Source organism: Dictyostelium discoideum (assembly GCF_000004695.1).
Source record: "Dictyostelium discoideum AX4 chromosome 3 chromosome, whole genome shotgun sequence".
Lineage (NCBI taxonomy): Eukaryota > Evosea > Eumycetozoa > Dictyosteliales > Dictyosteliaceae > Dictyostelium > Dictyostelium discoideum.
In genome coordinates this window covers 5,628,404-5,646,850 of record NC_007089.4, presented here as the reverse complement: position 1 = coordinate 5,646,850, position 18,447 = coordinate 5,628,404, and the positions used below count along the sequence as shown (strand labels likewise).

Sequence of the window (18,447 nt, the reverse complement as noted above, 5' to 3'; positions counted from 1 at the left end):
AAAAAAAACAAAAAAAACAAAAAAACAATCCAAAAATACAAAATCTGTTCAATAAATTAAAACACTATTTAAAAATATATAACTCCATTCAATAAAAATCGAACCATTGATGTAAAATTATGATTTAAAAAATTTTATAAAAACATACGAGGTAGTTACTAAAATTAAAAAATTTAAATAATATGTTGAAAAAATGATGTCCAAGTTAAAAAAAAAAAAAAAAAAAATTTGTAATTATTAAAATCTTTGAGATTTGTAAAAATAATTATTATTGGATTTAGTTAACTATAAATTTATTCAAGAAACCAAGTCCAATATACAAAACTGTTTATTAAATTTTACTTTTTTCAAAAAAAAAAAAAAACCTAAAATTATCATAACACAATTAAATTATTATTATTTAAAAAAAAAAATATATGATTATATATTTTTTGAAAAAAAAATAAATAAAAAACCAATTTTTTTATTTTATAATAAATAATTAATTTTATTAAACACTTTTTTTTTTTTTTTTTTTTAATTTTTATTTTGGAAATTAATAAATATATTCGGACTTCAAATTAAAAATACATTAAAGTACAAACTAATAAATGAATAAATAAATAAATAAATAAATAAATAAATAAATAAATAATATTTTATAATGAAGCAATGACATTTGATTTAAGCAGCAATGACATTTTTACCACCTCTACCAATAACTGTAAAAATTGGAGTCCATCTTGAGATTTCATTATTAGAGTTTTGATTTGATGAATTTAAATTATTTGAATTATTTATATTTAAAATTGAATCATTTGATGATTTTGAAATTTTTGAAATTGAAGTTAATGATTCTATTTTTTTTTTTTTTTTTTTTTTTTATAAAATTAATTAATACTTTTTTATTTTAAATCTAATTTATTTTTATAATATTTTTTAACTTACTTAAAATTGACATTTTTTAGATAGTTTTTTTTTATTTTTAAAAGTAATAAATTATTATTTGATTTGTTTAAGAAGTTAATTGTTATTTTTTAAGGGTAATGAAAAAAAAAAAAAAAAAAAAAAATTTATTTATACTCTTTTTTTTTATTTTTTTTTTTTCTATTTTTTTAAGAAAAAATAAAAAAATAAATTAAAAAAAAACATTGTTTTGTGTATGGGTTTAACATTACTTCGTTAGCGAGTGTTTGAAGAGTTTGTTTAATATAATTCAATCGATGGAAATATTTGTGTTGTCAATAAGTATGTCGTACATAATAGAAAGTTTCTCTTGTCTTTTTAAGTGGGAGGGGGGTTAAATATAACCACCACACACACATTGTTTTTTTTGTTTTTTTTTAAGCGTGTTGTTCTATTAATTTTATAAATATCATTGAATGTACAAATGAGTTATTTGAATTTTAAAATAATAATAATAATAATAATAATAATAATAATAATAATAATAATAATAATAATAATAATAATAATAATAATAATAATAATAATAATAATAATAATAATAATAATAATAATAATAATTAAATAAATAAAATAAAATTATTGTGTGACACATTACAACATAATTTTTTTAATTTTTATATAAATAAATATTTGCGAATTTTTTTTTATTTTTATTTTTTTCTTATTATTTTTGTTTTTTTAATTTTTTATTTTTTTTTTTTATTTTTTATTATATTTGTTTTTTTAATTTATTTTTTATTTTTCAATGCAGCATTTAATGCATCGATTGCACCAACACCACCAGCGCCATTTTGAGTGAAAACATATTGTGAAGCTCTTCTAGATGCACGAATTGCTTCACCACCTTTCATTTTACTCATTAATTGATCCATAAAAGTACCATTTTGTGGTATATCATCATCGTCGTCGCCATGGTGTTGTTGTTGTTGTTGCTGAACAGAAATTGATGGTTGAGTTGATTGTGGTGGTTTTTGTGAGATTGAAATTGAAGATTTTGAAGTTGGAGTAATTGGAGAAACACCAGATTTTGGAGCGATATTAATTGAAGAACCAGAAGCAGATGGCACAGATGGACCAGAAGCAGCAGCTTTCTTTCTAGCGGCTAATTTTTGAACATTTTCTCTTTCCTTTTGAATTGATTCAATTGTACGTTTGAATTCATTTTTGAATTTTGAAACATGTTGGAAGAATTCTTCAGGTGATGAAGTTTTAACATCTTCACCATAGAATTGTACGGTTGAATTAAAGGATTCAAGGGCGGTATTAAATTGTTTTTCAATTAAAGTGACGGCATCTGTTGATTTACCAACGAAACCACTTAAAATTGTCTTTGAAGCACCTTCACTCTTTTCAACTTCATTAGTTAGCAATGTTAAACCTTTCTTTAATGAAGCAACTTCTGAACGTAAATTTTGAATTGATACTCTCTTTGCCTCATCGATTGCAGTAAACTCTTGATGGAATTCCAAAAGAGATGGATGTTTATTCTCCAAGAATTGAATTAACCAAGTCATTAAGGTTACTTTTGAATCTGAAGGTGAACGACAATCCAATAGACCACTAAGAGAATCCAATTTGAAACCGTAAATATCACCACGTGGTGTACCACCATTAATGAAATTACCCAATGATAATACAATCTCTAGAATTTGATGGAATGATTTATTATTTTTGGTTTCCATTGAACCTTTTAATAATGCGTTAATATCTGGTGTTAATTCTTCGATTTGAGTTGAAAGTTTTTGTTTAAAGATAAAACATTCCAATTTCTCAGAGATTCTATTGATTTTACTAAGTTCCCAAAGGAATTGTTCTGGTTTACCAAAACATGATGGATCCTCTTCTTTTAATAATTCAATTTCCTCTGAACTTGGTACAAATTTCAATAAAGATTTTGCATCCTCTAAATTTAATTTACTTTCATCTAAATTTGTTATTGCTTTACTTAAATCTGGAAATGAAATCTTAAATCTTGATAACATAATCATAATTGCTTGTGATCTTTTTGGATCTAAAATACTGATAGTTGGTGTTGATACTATTGATTTTGAACCACTACCACCACCAACTGCTACATTACTTGCACCACCTACTGGAGCAGTTGGAGTAGTTGCAGTTGGTTTTTTAACTTGGAATAATTCTTCAAGTTGTTTAAATTGATCATTCAAATTATAATCTTTAACATTCATCCAAATTGAATTTTCAATTACATTATTATTAACTTTTTTCCATTGAAGACCAACCATTTTAACAGATGGTACTGATGATTTTTTTGGTGGTAAATTTGGTACAGCTGGTGCACCTGGTTTTTTCATTCCACCTGGAGGTGGAGGTGGTGGTGGTGGACCTCCTGATGATGGTGGTGGAGGTGGTGGTGGTGGACCTCCTCCTGATGATGGTGGTGGTGGAGGTGGAGGTGGTGGTGGACCTCCTCCTGAAACTGGTGGAGCAGGTGGTGGTGGTGGTGGTGGTGGTGGGGCACCCAATGATGGTGATGATGGTGCTTCGATTGGTGGTGATGTAGTACCATTAGTATCTGAAGGTGGTGTTGTAACACTAACACTTAATAAATCTGCTTCTAATTTTGTAACTTTTAATTGTAAACCTGTAAGAGTTGAATTTAAACCTTTAATCTCTGATTCCAACTGTTTAACTTTATTTTGTGATTCATTTTTTTCATTTTGAGTTAATTGTAATTTTTGTTCAAGATCTTGATATTGTTGTGGTGGAAGTAAAGGTGAACCAGTATTAATATTTGGAGTTGAAACATTACTATCATTATTATTATTATTACTATTATTATTATTATTATTATTATTACTATTATTTAATTTTATTTCAGATAATTGTAATTTTAAATTATTATTTTCATTTTGTAATTTTTCAAGTTGAGATTCTTTTGAAGGATCTTTTAAGATTAAACCAACAGATTCATCTAAAATATTCCACATTGAACCACCTAAATCAGATTGAGTTGAAGCTAAAGTATATAATCCTTTAATGATTGAAATGAAATGATGATGAAGTGCTGGATGACTTTGTAATAGGGTATCTATTTTAGTGCTAACTTCACTTGGTGATCTAATGTTAACCTCTTTGTAATGTGCACCAACTTCATCGTTATCCTCTTCCATACATTCAAAGAATAGATTGATTTGAGTGTCTAAATCTTCAGAGACACCCTTTGAGTTTGATATTAATTCAATCAATTTCAAAGCGGTAAATTCTGAACGTAAACCAATACGAACTTGTAAATCTGCTGGTGAATTTACGATAGAGTTTACTAAATTCATAAAACTTGTTAAATATTCATAATGAAGTTGAGTGTTTGATACTGATTTTGCACCCTCAATAATGGTTTGGAAACGTACTTTCTCACGATTTGAAACTTTGAAATTTTCAATTGCCTCCAATACATAACTATGTCCAACCGTTGGTAACAATGTTAATGCTGCTGTCAATTGTAATACTGCATTTCTTAATTCTGGTGGATAACTTTGATCTAAACATAATACCAATACTTTAAATGTATGTGATGTTGTCATCACTGATTTAACACCACTTTGACTATTTAATATTGATTTTATAATATTAACACAATCAAATAAAATTAAAAAATCAATTGAATTTTTTCTATTTATTATTTTTTTAAAAAATTTAAAAAAAATAAAAATTAATTAATAATTTATACTATTTTTTTTTTTTTTTAATTTAAATTAAAAACTTACTCTGGTTTTAATTGAAAAGTTTGAAAAATTTTTAAAATTTCATCAAAACCTGATAAACCAATGAAAGAATCAATCCAAGATAATTTATTTGAAGCCAACGATACTTTAAGATCAGAGATTGTTTTTTGAATTGAAGCATTTTCACGTAATAATGAAAGATAAAATTGTGGTGTTTCATAGAGTGAACCTTTTTGTTTCATCTTTTCTTCATTCTCTTTGATTTTATCTTTATTTTGAACTAATAACATCCATTTCTTATCATTTGACCATAACTCCATTTCAACTCTTTTTGCTTCTGGTACACCCAATTCATAGAGTAATTGTGAGAATTGAATTTTTAAATCTTCATTTGATAAATTTTGTTCAACATGTAAATTTGATTGACTACCTGTTTTATTTTCAACTGATATTACATTTCCAATATTACCATGTGATTTTTCCTTTTCTTTATCTTTTTTTTTACCTTTAAAAAACATTTTTTTTTTTTTTTTTTTTAAAAGTTTTTATAATACAATTAAAATTACAGGTATAAATAAATATTTAAATAATTCTTTAGAATTCTATTGATATTTTTATCTCTTTTTTTATTTTTTTTTTTTTTATTTTTTTTTTTTATGGTACAATGATGGTGTTTGTGAGTTTTTTTTTTATAAAAAAAAAAAAAAAAAAAAAAATATTAAATTCAAAAAAAAAAAAAATAAAATAATTTTTTTTTTAACTTTTTTTCAAATAAACTGATTCGAAAATTTGCAGATATTAACCGAAAATTCATATGTTTTTGAAAATAATTAAACCTTGAGGAAAAAAAAAAAAAAAAAAAAAAACAAAATAAAAAATAAATTAACTAAAGGATTAACTTGGGGAAAAAAAAAAAAAAAACAAAATAATAATAAATTTAAAATTAATAAACAAATTGATTTTTTTTTTTAACTATTTGAAAAAAAGATTTTTATTTTGTTATTGAAAATATATTTTTTTTTTTTTTTTTTTGGAATAGGTCACATAAGATAAATTTTGTGTGTGGGTAATTTTAATTTCCACCTCTTAATCTGAGAACTAAATGGAGTGTTGATTCCTTTTGAATGTTGTAATCAGAAAGAGTACGACCATCTTCTAATTGTTTACCGGCGAAAATGAGACGTTGTTGATCTGGTGGGATACCTTCTTTGTCTTGAATTTTTGTTTTTACATTCTCAATGTTGTCACTACCTTCAACTTCGAGTGTAATGGTTTTACCAGTGAGAGTTTTTACAAAAATTTGCATACCACCTCTTAATCTGAGAACTAAATGGAGAGTGGATTCCTTTTGAATGTTGTAATCAGAGAGAGTACGACCATCCTCCAATTGTTTACCGGCGAAAATGAGACGTTGTTGATCTGGTGGAATACCTTCTTTGTCTTGGATTTTGGCTTTAACATTCTCAATGTTATCAGAACCTTCAACTTCGAGTGTAATAGTCTTACCAGTGAGGGTTTTGACAAAAATTTGCATACCACCTCTTAATCTGAGGACTAAATGGAGAGTGGATTCCTTTTGAATGTTGTAATCAGAGAGAGTACGACCATCTTCTAATTGTTTACCAGCGAAAATTAATCTTTGTTGGTCTGGTGGGATACCTTCTTTGTCTTGAATCTTTGTTTTAACATTTTCAATATTATCTGAGCCCTCAACTTCAAGAGTGATGGTCTTACCAGTTAATGTTTTGACAAAGATTTGCATACCACCTCTTAATCTGAGGACCAAGTGGAGAGTTGATTCTTTTTGGATATTGTAATCAGAGAGAGTACGACCATCTTCTAATTGTTTACCAGCGAAAATGAGACGTTGTTGATCTGGTGGAATACCTTCTTTATCTTGAATCTTTGTTTTTACATTCTCAATGTTGTCACTACCTTCAACTTCGAGTGTAATAGTCTTACCGGTGAGGGTCTTTACAAAGATTTGCATACCACCTCTTAATCTAAGTACTAAATGGAGAGTGGATTCCTTTTGAATGTTATAGTCAGAGAGAGTACGACCATCTTCCAATTGTTTACCAGCAAAAATAAGACGTTGTTGATCTGGTGGGATACCTTCTTTGTCTTGAATTTTAGCCTTTACATTTTCAATATTATCAGAACCTTCTACTTCAAGAGTAATGGTCTTTCCAGTAAGTGTTTTAACAAAAATTTGCATTATAATTAATTATTATTTTTTTTTTTTTCAAATAAGTTGATTTTTTAATTTTTTTTTTTTTTTTTTTTTTTATGAAATGTTACAATATATAAAAAAATAAAATATGCTATAGAATATTAAAATGAATAAAAAATTAAAAAAGAATAAAAAAAAATAAAAAAATATTTATATTAGTAATTAATTTTAAAAAAAAAAAAAAAAAAATTAAATATTTTTTTTTATAAAAAAATAGTAATTAAAACAAATAATTTATTTCAATATAGATTTTAAAAAATATGTTAATTTATTTGAATACATACAATTTAATATTTGTATAATAAAAATGAATTTGAAAAAATAAAAAATTAAAAAATTTAAATCTTTTTATAGAGAAATTAAAAAATTATAAAAAAAAAAAAAAAAATTAAATTAAATTAAAATTTTAATTAAAAAAAAAATAATAAAAAATAAAAAATAAAAAAAAAAAAGTTAGTTAAGTTAACATCAAACGAAACAGCGTGACTACCCCTTTTCCTTTTTTTAATTTTTTTAATTTTTATTTTTTATTTTTTTTTTAATGTGAAATTTTAAAAAAAAAAAAAAAAAACAATCGATTAGAAAGGATAAATAAACAATTAGTCTCTATGTGTACAAAATTTCCTTTTCAACAGATTATTTTAAGAATTATTGGGGTAGTTTCACTTTTTTGTATTATTATTTTTATTAAAATTAATTTTTTTTTACACTTTCCATTCGAAAAAAAAAAAAATAAAAAAAAAAAAAAAATAAAAATAGAAAAAAAAAAAATAAAAAAAAATTATGGTGGTGTGAATGTGTGGTGTGTATTTAAAAATAGAATAATTAAATAATTTTATATAAAAATAAAAATAGACTTCAAAAAAAAAAAAAAAAAATATATTTTAATCAAAATAATATTATGGTGTTATTTAAAAAAAAAAAAAAAAAAAATGAAAAAAAAAAAAAAAAAAAATGAAAAAAAAAAGAAATAAATTATCTATTTATTAAATATTTATAAATAAATTATATATATATATAGAATTATATCTTATATAGAATTAGGTTTTTTTATGATGTTATTTAAAAAAAAAAATATTTTTGTTGGTTTTCATTTTAAATATTAGATATGTTGGAATTAAAAAATATTCCAATTAATACTTTTGAAAATTGAGGAATATTATTAAAACAAATAAATAAATAAATAAATAAAAAAAAAAGTTTCTAAAATACTGAAATTTTTATTTTATTATTTATTAATTAGATGTACCAATTATGGTGGAAAACTAATTTTCAATTGTTTTTTTATTTTTATACCTTTAATAGGGTTAATTTAATAGGTGGCCTCCAAACTAAACAATCAATTCAATTTTCAATAATTTGGAAAATAATATATATATATATTTATATAAAAATAAAAAATTATCATTATATATAAAGTCAAAAAAAAAAAAAAAAAAAAAAAAAAAAAAAAAAAAAAAAACTTTTTTTTTTGATTAAACTAAATTTAATTCAACTTTTCATTGGTCAATTTTTTAATTAATATAATAATAAATTAATTAAAAAAAAAATAAAAAACAAATCATTTTCACATAACACCATTTGTAATTTGATTATAGATTAATTAAATCCCCCAAAAAAAAAAATAAAAATAAAAATAAAATAAAATTAAACAAAACAAAATTCCAAAAAAAAAAAAAAATTCCAAAAAAAAAATAAAAAAGATTGAATCTCGGGATTTATCTCGATTTAAAAGAAACAAAGTAGCCCAATAAATACACTCTCACCAACAATGAACTCTTTTTTTAATTAAATTTTTTTATTTTTTATTTTTTTTTTTAAATTTGGTTTATGTAATTTATTTATTTATTTTAAATTTTATTTCATAATAAGTTTGGTATTTTTTTTTTATTTTTTATTTTTTCTAAAAAAGTCTTTCACTCTAACTGCTAACTGTTTAAATATTATTTTTAATTTTTTTATGAAAAAAAAAAAAAATAATAATAACAATAATAAAAAAAGAGGTACAAAAATAAAAAAATAAAAAAAAAAAAAAAAAATTAAAAAAAAAAATTTAAAAAAAAAAAAAAAAAAAATTTAATTAAAAAAACTTTTTTTTTGAATTAATTAATTAAAAAAATAAAAAAATAAAACTATTTTTTTTTATTTTTCCTTTGGTTAAAATGCACACATATATAAGCAAATTAAATAATTTAATAATAAACTAAACTAAACTAAATTTAAAAATAATAAAAATTTTGAAAATAAAAAAATAAAAAAAAAAAAAAAAAATAAAAAAAAAAAAAAAAATAAACGAAACACCAAAAAAAAAAAAAAAAAAAAAACAAAACAAAACAATATAATTATAAATAAATAACACATGTACTACATATTAATATATTAGAAACATAAATAAGTGTGTCTTTTCTCTTTTTTTATTTTTATTTTTATTTTAATTTATTTATTAAAAACTTTATATGTAAACATATATGATTTGATACACACTCACTAACACATTCACACACACACCAAAAACACACATACGCATAAATACACACCAAACACACTCTCCACAAATTTATTTATTTGCATTATTTTATCACATAAATTCACATATATATAAAAAAAACAATAATAAATAATAATAATAATAATAATAAAAATAATAAATAATAATAATAATAATTATAATTATTATAATAATAATAATTATTAAGTATAATAATAATAATAATGCAAGATATATCAACAACTACGGCCTCAACCAATTATTTAAAGGCTGATGGGGATACAGGAGCAGTATTTAGTATAACCAGTCAACAACAACAGATTCATTATATGAGAAAGCAAAAACCTGACCATGAAAAAACTAGAGAAGAACTTATTGAAGAAATTAATCATCTAAGAGCTGTCTCAAATTCGAATAAAAATGCACGTATTATGTTAGATGAAATGTATCAAGTAAGTTTTAAATATTATTTAATTAATAAATTAATCAATAATTTTAATATTGTATTAATTATTTTTATTTTTTATTTTTTTATTTTTATTTTTATTTTTTTATTATTTTTTTTTAAATAATTATTTAGTTTGTAGCATTATTAGATGTTAATGGTAATTTATTAGATGTAAATGAACCAGCATTACAAGGTGGTGGTATGATACGTTCAAGTATTCAAGGTATACCATTTTGGGATTGTAGATGGTGGGCAACATCACAAGAGAATATAGATAATGTTAGAGAGGCAGTTCATAAAGCATCAAAAGGTGAATTTATACGTTATGAAACTGAAATCTTTGGTAAATCAGCTGGTACCGAAAAGATTACAATTGATTTCTCATTGATGCCATTATTTAACGATAAAGGTGAGGTATCACTCATCTTACCCGAGGGTAGAAATATCACTGAAAAAAGATTAGGTGAATTAGAAATCGAAAGAAAAAATAATGAATTAAGAAGTTTATATGAAAAAATTAAAGAATTGGATGAATTAAAAACTCAATTTTTGTAAGTAATTTTTTAAAAATAAAAAAATAAAAAAAAAAAAAAAAAAATAATAATAACCTAATTTTTTTTTTTTTTTTAGTGCAAATGTTTCACATGAATTAAGAACACCATTAGCATTAATTGTTGGACCAACAGATAAATTATTAAAAGATGAAAATGTAGATATAAATGTTAGAAAAGATTTAGAGATTGTTGCAAGAAATGCAAGAGGATTATTAAAGATTGTAAATAATTTATTAGATATAAGTAGATTGGAAGCAGGTAAAATGAATTTAAATTATAGTATGGTTAATTTAGGTCAAACCGTTCATTTGATTGCAAGTTGTTTTGAGATTTTAGCAAGAGAGAAATCATTGGATTTCTCAATCATTACACCATCTGAACCAATGATGGCAGCAATTGATGCAGATAAAATGCAAAGAGTTATAACAAATTTGATTTCCAATGCATTTAAATTCACACCATCAGGTGGTGCAGTAAAGTGTATTTTAGAGAAATTTGATTTGTCACCAAATAAACCTGGCTTTCAAATCGTGGTGTCTGATACTGGTCCTGGTATACCAGATAATTTACACGAGATCATCTTTGAAAGGTTTAGACAAGTGGATGGTTCTTCAACTAGAAAGCATGGTGGCACTGGTTTAGGTCTTTCAATTGTAAAGGAGTTTGTAACTTTACATGGTGGCACTGTCACCATTCATAACATTTCAACTGGTGGTGCTCAATTCACCCTCAGACTACCACTCACTCCAAATATGGATGAGCATCTTTATAAAAAAACTATATCCGATCAAAATATTTCTGAAATTCAACAACAATTATATCAACAACAACAACAAGAACAACAACAACAACAACAACAACAACAAAATTTACAACAACCAAAATTAATTTTAAATAATATCGATAATAAATATAAAATAAACGACGACGATAATGACGACGACGACGACGACGATGATGAGGATGGTTTAAATTTTAATATTTTAAAAAAAACAAATACATCTTCAGATATTGCTTCAAATGCATTAAAAGATAATATGGGTAGTATAATGGGAGTTCATGCAATTGCTCAACAAGCTGTTGAGGAATTAACAGAGAAACAATTTTATCAATCACAAGAAAATATACATAATAAACCAATAGTTTTAGTGGTTGAAGATAATCCAGAGATGAATAGATTCATTGCAGAGTTATTAAGTAAATATTATTTCGTGGTCACAGCATTCGATGGTGTTGAGGGCATTGAAAAGACAAGAGCAATAACACCCGATCTCATTGTAACCGATTGTATGATGCCACGTATGAGTGGTGATGAAATGGTTGAACAATTAAGATCCGATGAACAATTTGATAATATTCCTATACTTTTATTAACTGCAAAAGCTGATGAAAATTTAAGAATTAAACTATTACAAAATGGTGTCTCTGATTATGTCAATAAACCATTCTCCTCTGAAGAATTGGTGGCACGTGTAGTTAATTTAATGACTATGAAAAAAGCAAAACAATTCCTACAAGAAGAATTAAGTTCTGCAAATACAGATCTTCAAGAATTAATTAATCAATTAACAAATAAGAAAAGAGATTTACAAACTTTGGTTGGTGAATTGGAAAAAGAAAGAAATCTACTAAATAATACAAATAAATCAAAAGATGAATTCTTTATGAATTTATCTCATGAACTTCGTACTCCATTAAATGGAATTTTAGGTTGGTGTCAATTATTGTTATATGATATTGATAGTGGTGGTAGTAGTGGTGGTGGCAGTGGTTCAATTTCAGGTGATGATTCAACAGTTAGAACTGGTTTAGAAACTATTGAACGTTGTGCAAGCTCTCAAAATCAACTTATCAATGATCTTTTGGATATGTCATTAATTATTGGTGATAAGTTTAGTTTAATTTTAGGTGATGTTGATTTACCAATTTTAATTGAGAATGCAATCTCCTCAATACTCGTTACAGCTCAATCTAAAAAGATCTCTGTCCATTCCAATATTCAAGGTGAAGGTGAAGAAGAATCCTCAATTCTACGTAACATCGTTGGTGATAAAGCAAGATTGCAACAAGTCATTTGGAATCTACTTTCAAACTCTATTAAATTCACTAAAGAAAAAGGTAGAATCCATTTAAATCTAAAGGTTGTAAATCAAATACCTTCACGTGAAGTATTGGGTTTTTGTTCCAATCCAATGTTTAACACAATCAATCGTCATGGTGATCGTTGGATCCTTTTCACTATCACTGACAATGGTAAAGGCATACCAAAACAGTTCCTTCCAAGTGTTTTCGATCGTTTTAAACAAGCTGATTGTAGTTCAACTAGATCCTATGGTGGTTTGGGTATTGGTCTTTCAATCACTCAAAATATTATTCACCTTCATAAAGGTGCCGTCTATGCAAATAGTGAAGGTGAAAATAAAGGTTCACAATTCACTGTCGTATTACCTATCATTAAAGGTTCTTCCTCTTCAAATTCTTCTCCTTCAAATCAATTATCTTGTTCATCTTCACCACCTTTAATTAAAAAACCTTTCTTTAGTCAACCAACAAATTATATTAATAATAATAATAATAATAATAATAATAATAATAATAATAATAATAATAATAATAATAATAATAATAATAATAATAATAATAATAATTATAATAATTATAATAATAATAATAGTAATAATAATAATAATAGTAATAATAATAATAATAATAATAATAATAATAATAATAATAATAATAATAATAATAATAATAATAATAATAATAATAATAATTTAAATATTAATAATTTAATTAATAATAATCATAATAATAATAATAATAATTATCATCATAATAATAATAATAATAATAATTCAAATAATAATGAAAAATTAGGTAAAAGACAAAGAGAAGAAATAAACAATAATGAGAATAATAATGTAGATTTAAGATTAAGAACACCACCACCACCTCCAACCTCATCAATTTCTGAAAACTTTTTAGTGAACTCTTCAAATTTGATACCTTCACCAGCATTGAATCCAATCAATAATAATAATAATAGTAATAATAACAATAATAACATTGGTGATATCAAAAAAATTAATTTAGAAATATCACAAATCCCATCAACAAATTTAAATCCAAAATTATCTTTGGTTATAAATAATAATAATAACAACAATAATAATAATAACTCTCTTTTAAAAACTATTATTACAAATGCAATAAATAATAACATTAATAATAGTAACAACGATGATAACAGTAATAATACTACAATACCAACACCTCCAAGTTCAGCAATTAACATGATTAATTCATTACCATTACCATCGCCATCACCATCATTTATTTTACCAACTTTATCACCATTCTCATCTCCTTTATCTGAATTAAAATCATCGTCAAACAACAATAATAATAATAATAATAATAGTAATAATAATAATAATAATAGTATGAGTCCTAATTTGAGATCACCAAAAGCAAATAGTAATAAGAATTTATTAGGTGGAATTCAAATAATGCTAGTAGATGATTTAGAGGAGACAACACATCTATTCTCGTCGATGCTTTATAAATTGGGTGCAAAAAGAATTGATACTTTTCAACGCGTCTCTGATGCTTATGCTTTTCTCTGTGATTCAAGTAAACCTCAACCAGATATTATCCTTTCCGATCTTACCATGCCATTTGAAGATGGTTATTCAATGGTTAGAAAATTAAGAGATAGAGAAAAGATTAACACTCAAAATAAAAAAACTCCAATCATTGCTTTAACTGCTTCCGTTTCCTCATCTGATAAAGAAAAGGTTTTAAAAAGTGGTTTCGATTTACATTGTTCAAAACCTGTAAACTTTTTAGAACTTTCAAATTCAATTTTAACTTTAATCGAAAAATATAATACAACTGTTAATATTGATTTAATAAAGGAACAAGAACAGAACAACAACAATAATAATAATAATAATAATAATAATAATAATAATAATAATAATAATAATAATAATATCAATAATGGTAATGATGATGACAGTCTATTACTCACTGATTCAAGACCTTGTAAAAAAGCAAACTCTCAATAAAAAATATATTTTAATTCCACATGTGCAATTTAATTTTAAAGTACTTTTTTTTTTTTTTTTTTTTTTTTTTTTTTTTTTTTGTTTATCGTATTAAAATAGATTTAAATTAATAAAATTAATAATATCCATAAATAATATTTAATAAAAACAATAAAATAAATTATAAATGTAATATCATTTAATTATTATTCTTTTTTTTTTTTTTTTTTCCTCACAATAATTATTCATTTTATTAATTTATTATTAAAATAGATTTATTTTTTAAAAAATTTCACAATGTTAATTTTTATTTATATTTTTACATATATACATTTTTTTAATGACCAAAGGAAATTAATTCCAAGGTTGAATTAATTAATAAATTAATTAATTAGAGTTAATTAAATTAATTAACTGCAATGGCATGTTGAACTTGCAATTATAACAGAGGAATTATAACCAGTTGAACTTGAGTAGTTTGCCTTATATGAATAATCTAAACCTGAACCTGAGTAACTTGAGCTATATGAATAACTTGAGCCACCTCCACAAGCATTAAAACATGATACTGAATTAGAACCCATTGATAATGAAGAACCTCCATTTGATGAAATAACTGATTTACTACTTTTATTTGGTCTTGAAATTGAAGTAATTGCAGCTATATTAGATATTAAAAAAAAAAATGTTAAGAAAAATAAATAATTAGTTTTTTTTTTTTTTATTATTTTATTGGACTTACATAAAATTGTCATTTTTTTATTTTAAAATTTTTTTTTTTAATTAACAAATAATATATTTTTTTAATGATGAATAATATATTTTTAATTTCAATTTATACTTTTTTTTTTTACCAAAAAAAAAATTTAAATAATTAAATAAAATAAAATTAAATAAATTGATGGTGATGTTAATATTATGTTTATTAATTATTAAATACAAATGATCAACTGTTTTAATTATATTTTAATATACCAATAAGTGTGGGAAAATATAAATTTAAGAATACAATATTTTCAACACAAGCAATAATCGCTCCCACCAATTTTTTTTTTTTTTTTTTTCAACATTTTAATTTTAACTGAGATATAATAAAAAAACAGTGGCAGTTGACCCCAAAAGCTATTAATAGTAATTTCCTAATTAAAAAAGCTATTTATAGTAAATTAAAAAAAAAAAAAAAAAAAAAAAAAAAAATCTATATACTTTCTGATCTTTTCAGGCCATTTGAAGATGGTTATCGGAGTATTAAAAAATCAAGAAAAATAGAAAAGATTAACACTTAAAATAAAAACCTACAATCATTACTTAATTTTGAAATTTTTATTTATTTTTTTACATATATACATTTTTTTAATGACCAGAGAAATAATTTCCAAGGTTGAATCAATTAATTATTTTTAAATTAATTAATTACAATTGCATGTTGAACTTGCAATTACAACATAGGAATTATTACCAGTTGAACTTGAGTAGTTTGCCTTATATGAATAATCTAAACCTGAACCTGAGTAACTTGAGCTATATGAATAACTTGAGCCACCTCCACAAGCATTATAACATGCTACTGAATTAGAACCCATTGATATTGAAGAGCCTCCATTTGATGAAACAAATGATTTACTAATTTTATTTGGTCTTGAAATTGAAGTGATTGTAGCTATTTTAAAAAAATGTTTAAAAAAATAAATAATTAGTTTTTTTTTTATTTTTTTAATTATTTTATTTAACTTACATAAAATTGTCATTTTTTTATTTAAAATTTAATTTTTTATTTAACAAATAATATATTTTTTCAATGATGAATAATTTATTTTTAATTTCAATTTATACTTTTTTTTTTCACCAAAAAAAAAAAATTATATAATTAAATAAAATTAAATTAATTGATATTGATATAATAAATAAAAATGATTAACTGTTTTAATAATATTTTAATTTACCAATACGTGGGAAAAATTAAATTTAAGAATACAATATTTTCAACACAAGCAATAATCGCTCCCACCAATTTTTTGCTTTTTTTTTTTTTTGTTTTTTTTTTTTCCAACAATATAATTTTAACTGTGACATAATAAAAAACAGTATCACTTCACCACAAAAGCTATTTATAGTAATTTCCATATATAAAATGCATTTATAGTAGGTTTAAAATAAAAAAATAAAATAAAAAAAAAAACTATTAATTACATAATTTCAAATTCAAAAAAAAAAGTTAGAAATATAAATTAAAATAAAATGAAATTCAAAATAAAAATATATAAATATACTTTCTGATCCTACAAAGCCATTCGAATATGGTAATCCAATTGTTGAGAGATAGAGAAAAGATTAACACTTAAAAAAAAACCAACACACAATGATTTATTTTGTAATTTTTATTTATTTATTTTTTTACATATATACATTTTTTAATGACCAAAGAAATAATTTCCAAGGTTGAATTAATTAATAAATTAATTAATTAGAGTTAATTAAATTAATTAACTGCAATGACATGTTGAACTTGCAATTACAACAGAGGAATTATAGCCAGTTGAACTTGAGTAGTTTGCCTTATATGAATAATCTAAACCTGAACCTGAGTAACTTGAGCTATATGAATAACTTGAGCCACCTCCACAAGCATTAAAACATGATACTGAATTAGAACCCATTGATAATGATGCACCTCCATTTGATGAAATAACTGATTTACTAATTTTATTTGGTCTTGAAATTGAAGTAATTGCAGCTAGATTGGAAATTAAAAAAAGTTTAGACAAAAAAAAAAATTAGTTTTTTGTTTATTATTTTTTAAATATTTTATTGAACTTACATAAAATTGTCATTTTTTAATTTAAAATATTTTTTTATAATAAACAAAATATTTATTTTCTAATAATTAATAATATTTTTTCAATTTCAATTTATACTTTTTTTTTTTAACAAAAAAAAAAAATAAATAAATAACAAATAATATTATTTAAATAATATTATTTAAATAATATTATTTATATGCTTATTAAATATAAATGGTTAACGGTATTAATAATATTTTAATTTACCAATAAGTGTGGGAAAAATTAAATTTAAGAATACAATATTTTCAACACAAGCAATAATCGCTCACACCAATTTTTAGTTTTTTTTTTTTTTTTTTTTTTTTTTTTTTTTTTTTTTTTTTTTTTTTTTTTTTAACAATATAATTTTAACTGTGACATAAAAAAACAGAAGCACTTCCCCACAAAAGCTATTAATAGTAATTTCCTTATTAAGAATCCTATAATAGTAGGTTCCAAATATAAAAAATAACTGTCTAAACATCAATATTAATATCAAATCAAATTCAAAAAAAAATTTTAAAACACAAACAGAAAAAAAAAAGAAAAAAAAAATATATCTTTTCCAATCTTACCATGCCATTAGAAGATGGTAATCAAATTATAAATTTAATTTGTTTAATATTATTAAGTAAATTATATTGTTTTTTTAAACGATTTCAAATTGATAATTTTTATTATAATTTTTTTTTTTACATATATACATTTTTTTAATGACCAAAGATATAATTTCCAAGGTTGAAACAATTAATAAATTAATTAATTATAGTTAATTAAACTAATTAACTGCAATGGCATGTTGAACTTGCAATTACAACAGAGGAATTATAACCATTTGAACTTGAGTAGTTTGCCTTATATGAATAATCTAAACCTGAACCTGAGTAACTTGAGCTATATGAATAACTTGAGCCACCTCCACAAGCATTAAAACATGATACTGAATTAGAACCCATTGATAATGAAGAACCTCCATTTGATGAAACAACTGATTTACTACTTTTATTTGGTCTTGAAATTGAAGTAATTGCAGCTATATTAAAAAAATGTTTAAAAATTAAAAAAAAAAAAATTTTAGGAAAATAAATAATTAGTTTTTTTTTTTTATTTTAATTTTTTATTGAACTTACATAAAATTGTCATTTTTTTATATTTTTATGTTTAATTTTTTATTAAACAAATATTTTATTTTAAAAATGATGAATGATATATTTTTAAT

At 22.6% G+C, this 18,447-nt stretch overlaps 8 protein-coding genes across 8 annotated transcripts; 1 reads left to right on the top strand and 7 right to left on the bottom strand.

Moving 5' to 3' along the window:
- Positions 1-663: 663 nt before the first annotated feature.
- On the bottom strand, positions 664-940 carry DDB_G0282325 (hssA/2C/7E family protein; the record flags this gene model as incomplete). Its single annotated transcript, XM_635168.1, has 2 exons — positions 664-836; positions 928-940. 2 exons carry the CDS (start codon positions 938-940, stop codon positions 664-666), a joined length of 186 nt encoding a protein of 61 aa, XP_640260.1.
- Positions 941-1,676: 736 nt separating this feature from the next.
- Positions 1,677-5,152, bottom strand: forB (actin binding protein; the record flags this gene model as incomplete). Its single annotated transcript, XM_635167.1, has 2 exons — positions 1,677-4,581; positions 4,677-5,152. 2 exons carry the CDS (start codon positions 5,150-5,152, stop codon positions 1,677-1,679), a joined length of 3,381 nt encoding a protein of 1,126 aa, XP_640259.1.
- A 554-nt stretch (positions 5,153-5,706) lies between these two features.
- On the bottom strand, positions 5,707-6,852 carry ubqA (hypothetical protein; the record flags this gene model as incomplete). The annotated part of the gene is made up of 1 exon (XM_635166.1): positions 5,707-6,852. One exon carries the CDS (start codon positions 6,850-6,852, stop codon positions 5,707-5,709), a length of 1,146 nt encoding a protein of 381 aa, XP_640258.1.
- Positions 6,853-9,579: 2,727 nt separating this feature from the next.
- On the top strand, positions 9,580-14,427 carry dhkD (histidine kinase; the record flags this gene model as incomplete). The annotated part of the gene is made up of 3 exons (XM_635165.1): positions 9,580-9,807; positions 9,936-10,354; positions 10,434-14,427. 3 exons carry the CDS (start codon positions 9,580-9,582, stop codon positions 14,425-14,427), a joined length of 4,641 nt encoding a protein of 1,546 aa, XP_640257.1.
- Positions 14,428-14,816: 389 nt separating this feature from the next.
- DDB_G0282323 (hssA/2C/7E family protein) lies at positions 14,817-15,161 on the bottom strand (the record flags this gene model as incomplete). The annotated part of the gene is made up of 2 exons (XM_635164.1): positions 14,817-15,067; positions 15,149-15,161. The coding sequence occupies 2 exons, from the start codon at positions 15,159-15,161 to the stop codon at positions 14,817-14,819; spliced, it is 264 nt and encodes an 87-aa protein (XP_640256.1).
- Positions 15,162-15,815: 654 nt separating this feature from the next.
- On the bottom strand, positions 15,816-16,154 carry DDB_G0282321 (hssA/2C/7E family protein; the record flags this gene model as incomplete). Its single annotated transcript, XM_635163.1, has 2 exons — positions 15,816-16,066; positions 16,142-16,154. 2 exons carry the CDS (start codon positions 16,152-16,154, stop codon positions 15,816-15,818), a joined length of 264 nt encoding a protein of 87 aa, XP_640255.1.
- Positions 16,155-16,889: 735 nt separating this feature from the next.
- DDB_G0282319 (hssA/2C/7E family protein) lies at positions 16,890-17,237 on the bottom strand (the record flags this gene model as incomplete). Its single annotated transcript, XM_635162.1, has 2 exons — positions 16,890-17,140; positions 17,225-17,237. 2 exons carry the CDS (start codon positions 17,235-17,237, stop codon positions 16,890-16,892), a joined length of 264 nt encoding a protein of 87 aa, XP_640254.1.
- Positions 17,238-18,010: 773 nt separating this feature from the next.
- DDB_G0282317 (hssA/2C/7E family protein) lies at positions 18,011-18,371 on the bottom strand (the record flags this gene model as incomplete). The annotated part of the gene is made up of 2 exons (XM_635161.1): positions 18,011-18,261; positions 18,359-18,371. The coding sequence occupies 2 exons, from the start codon at positions 18,369-18,371 to the stop codon at positions 18,011-18,013; spliced, it is 264 nt and encodes an 87-aa protein (XP_640253.1).
- Between the last annotated feature and the right edge of the window lie 76 nt (positions 18,372-18,447).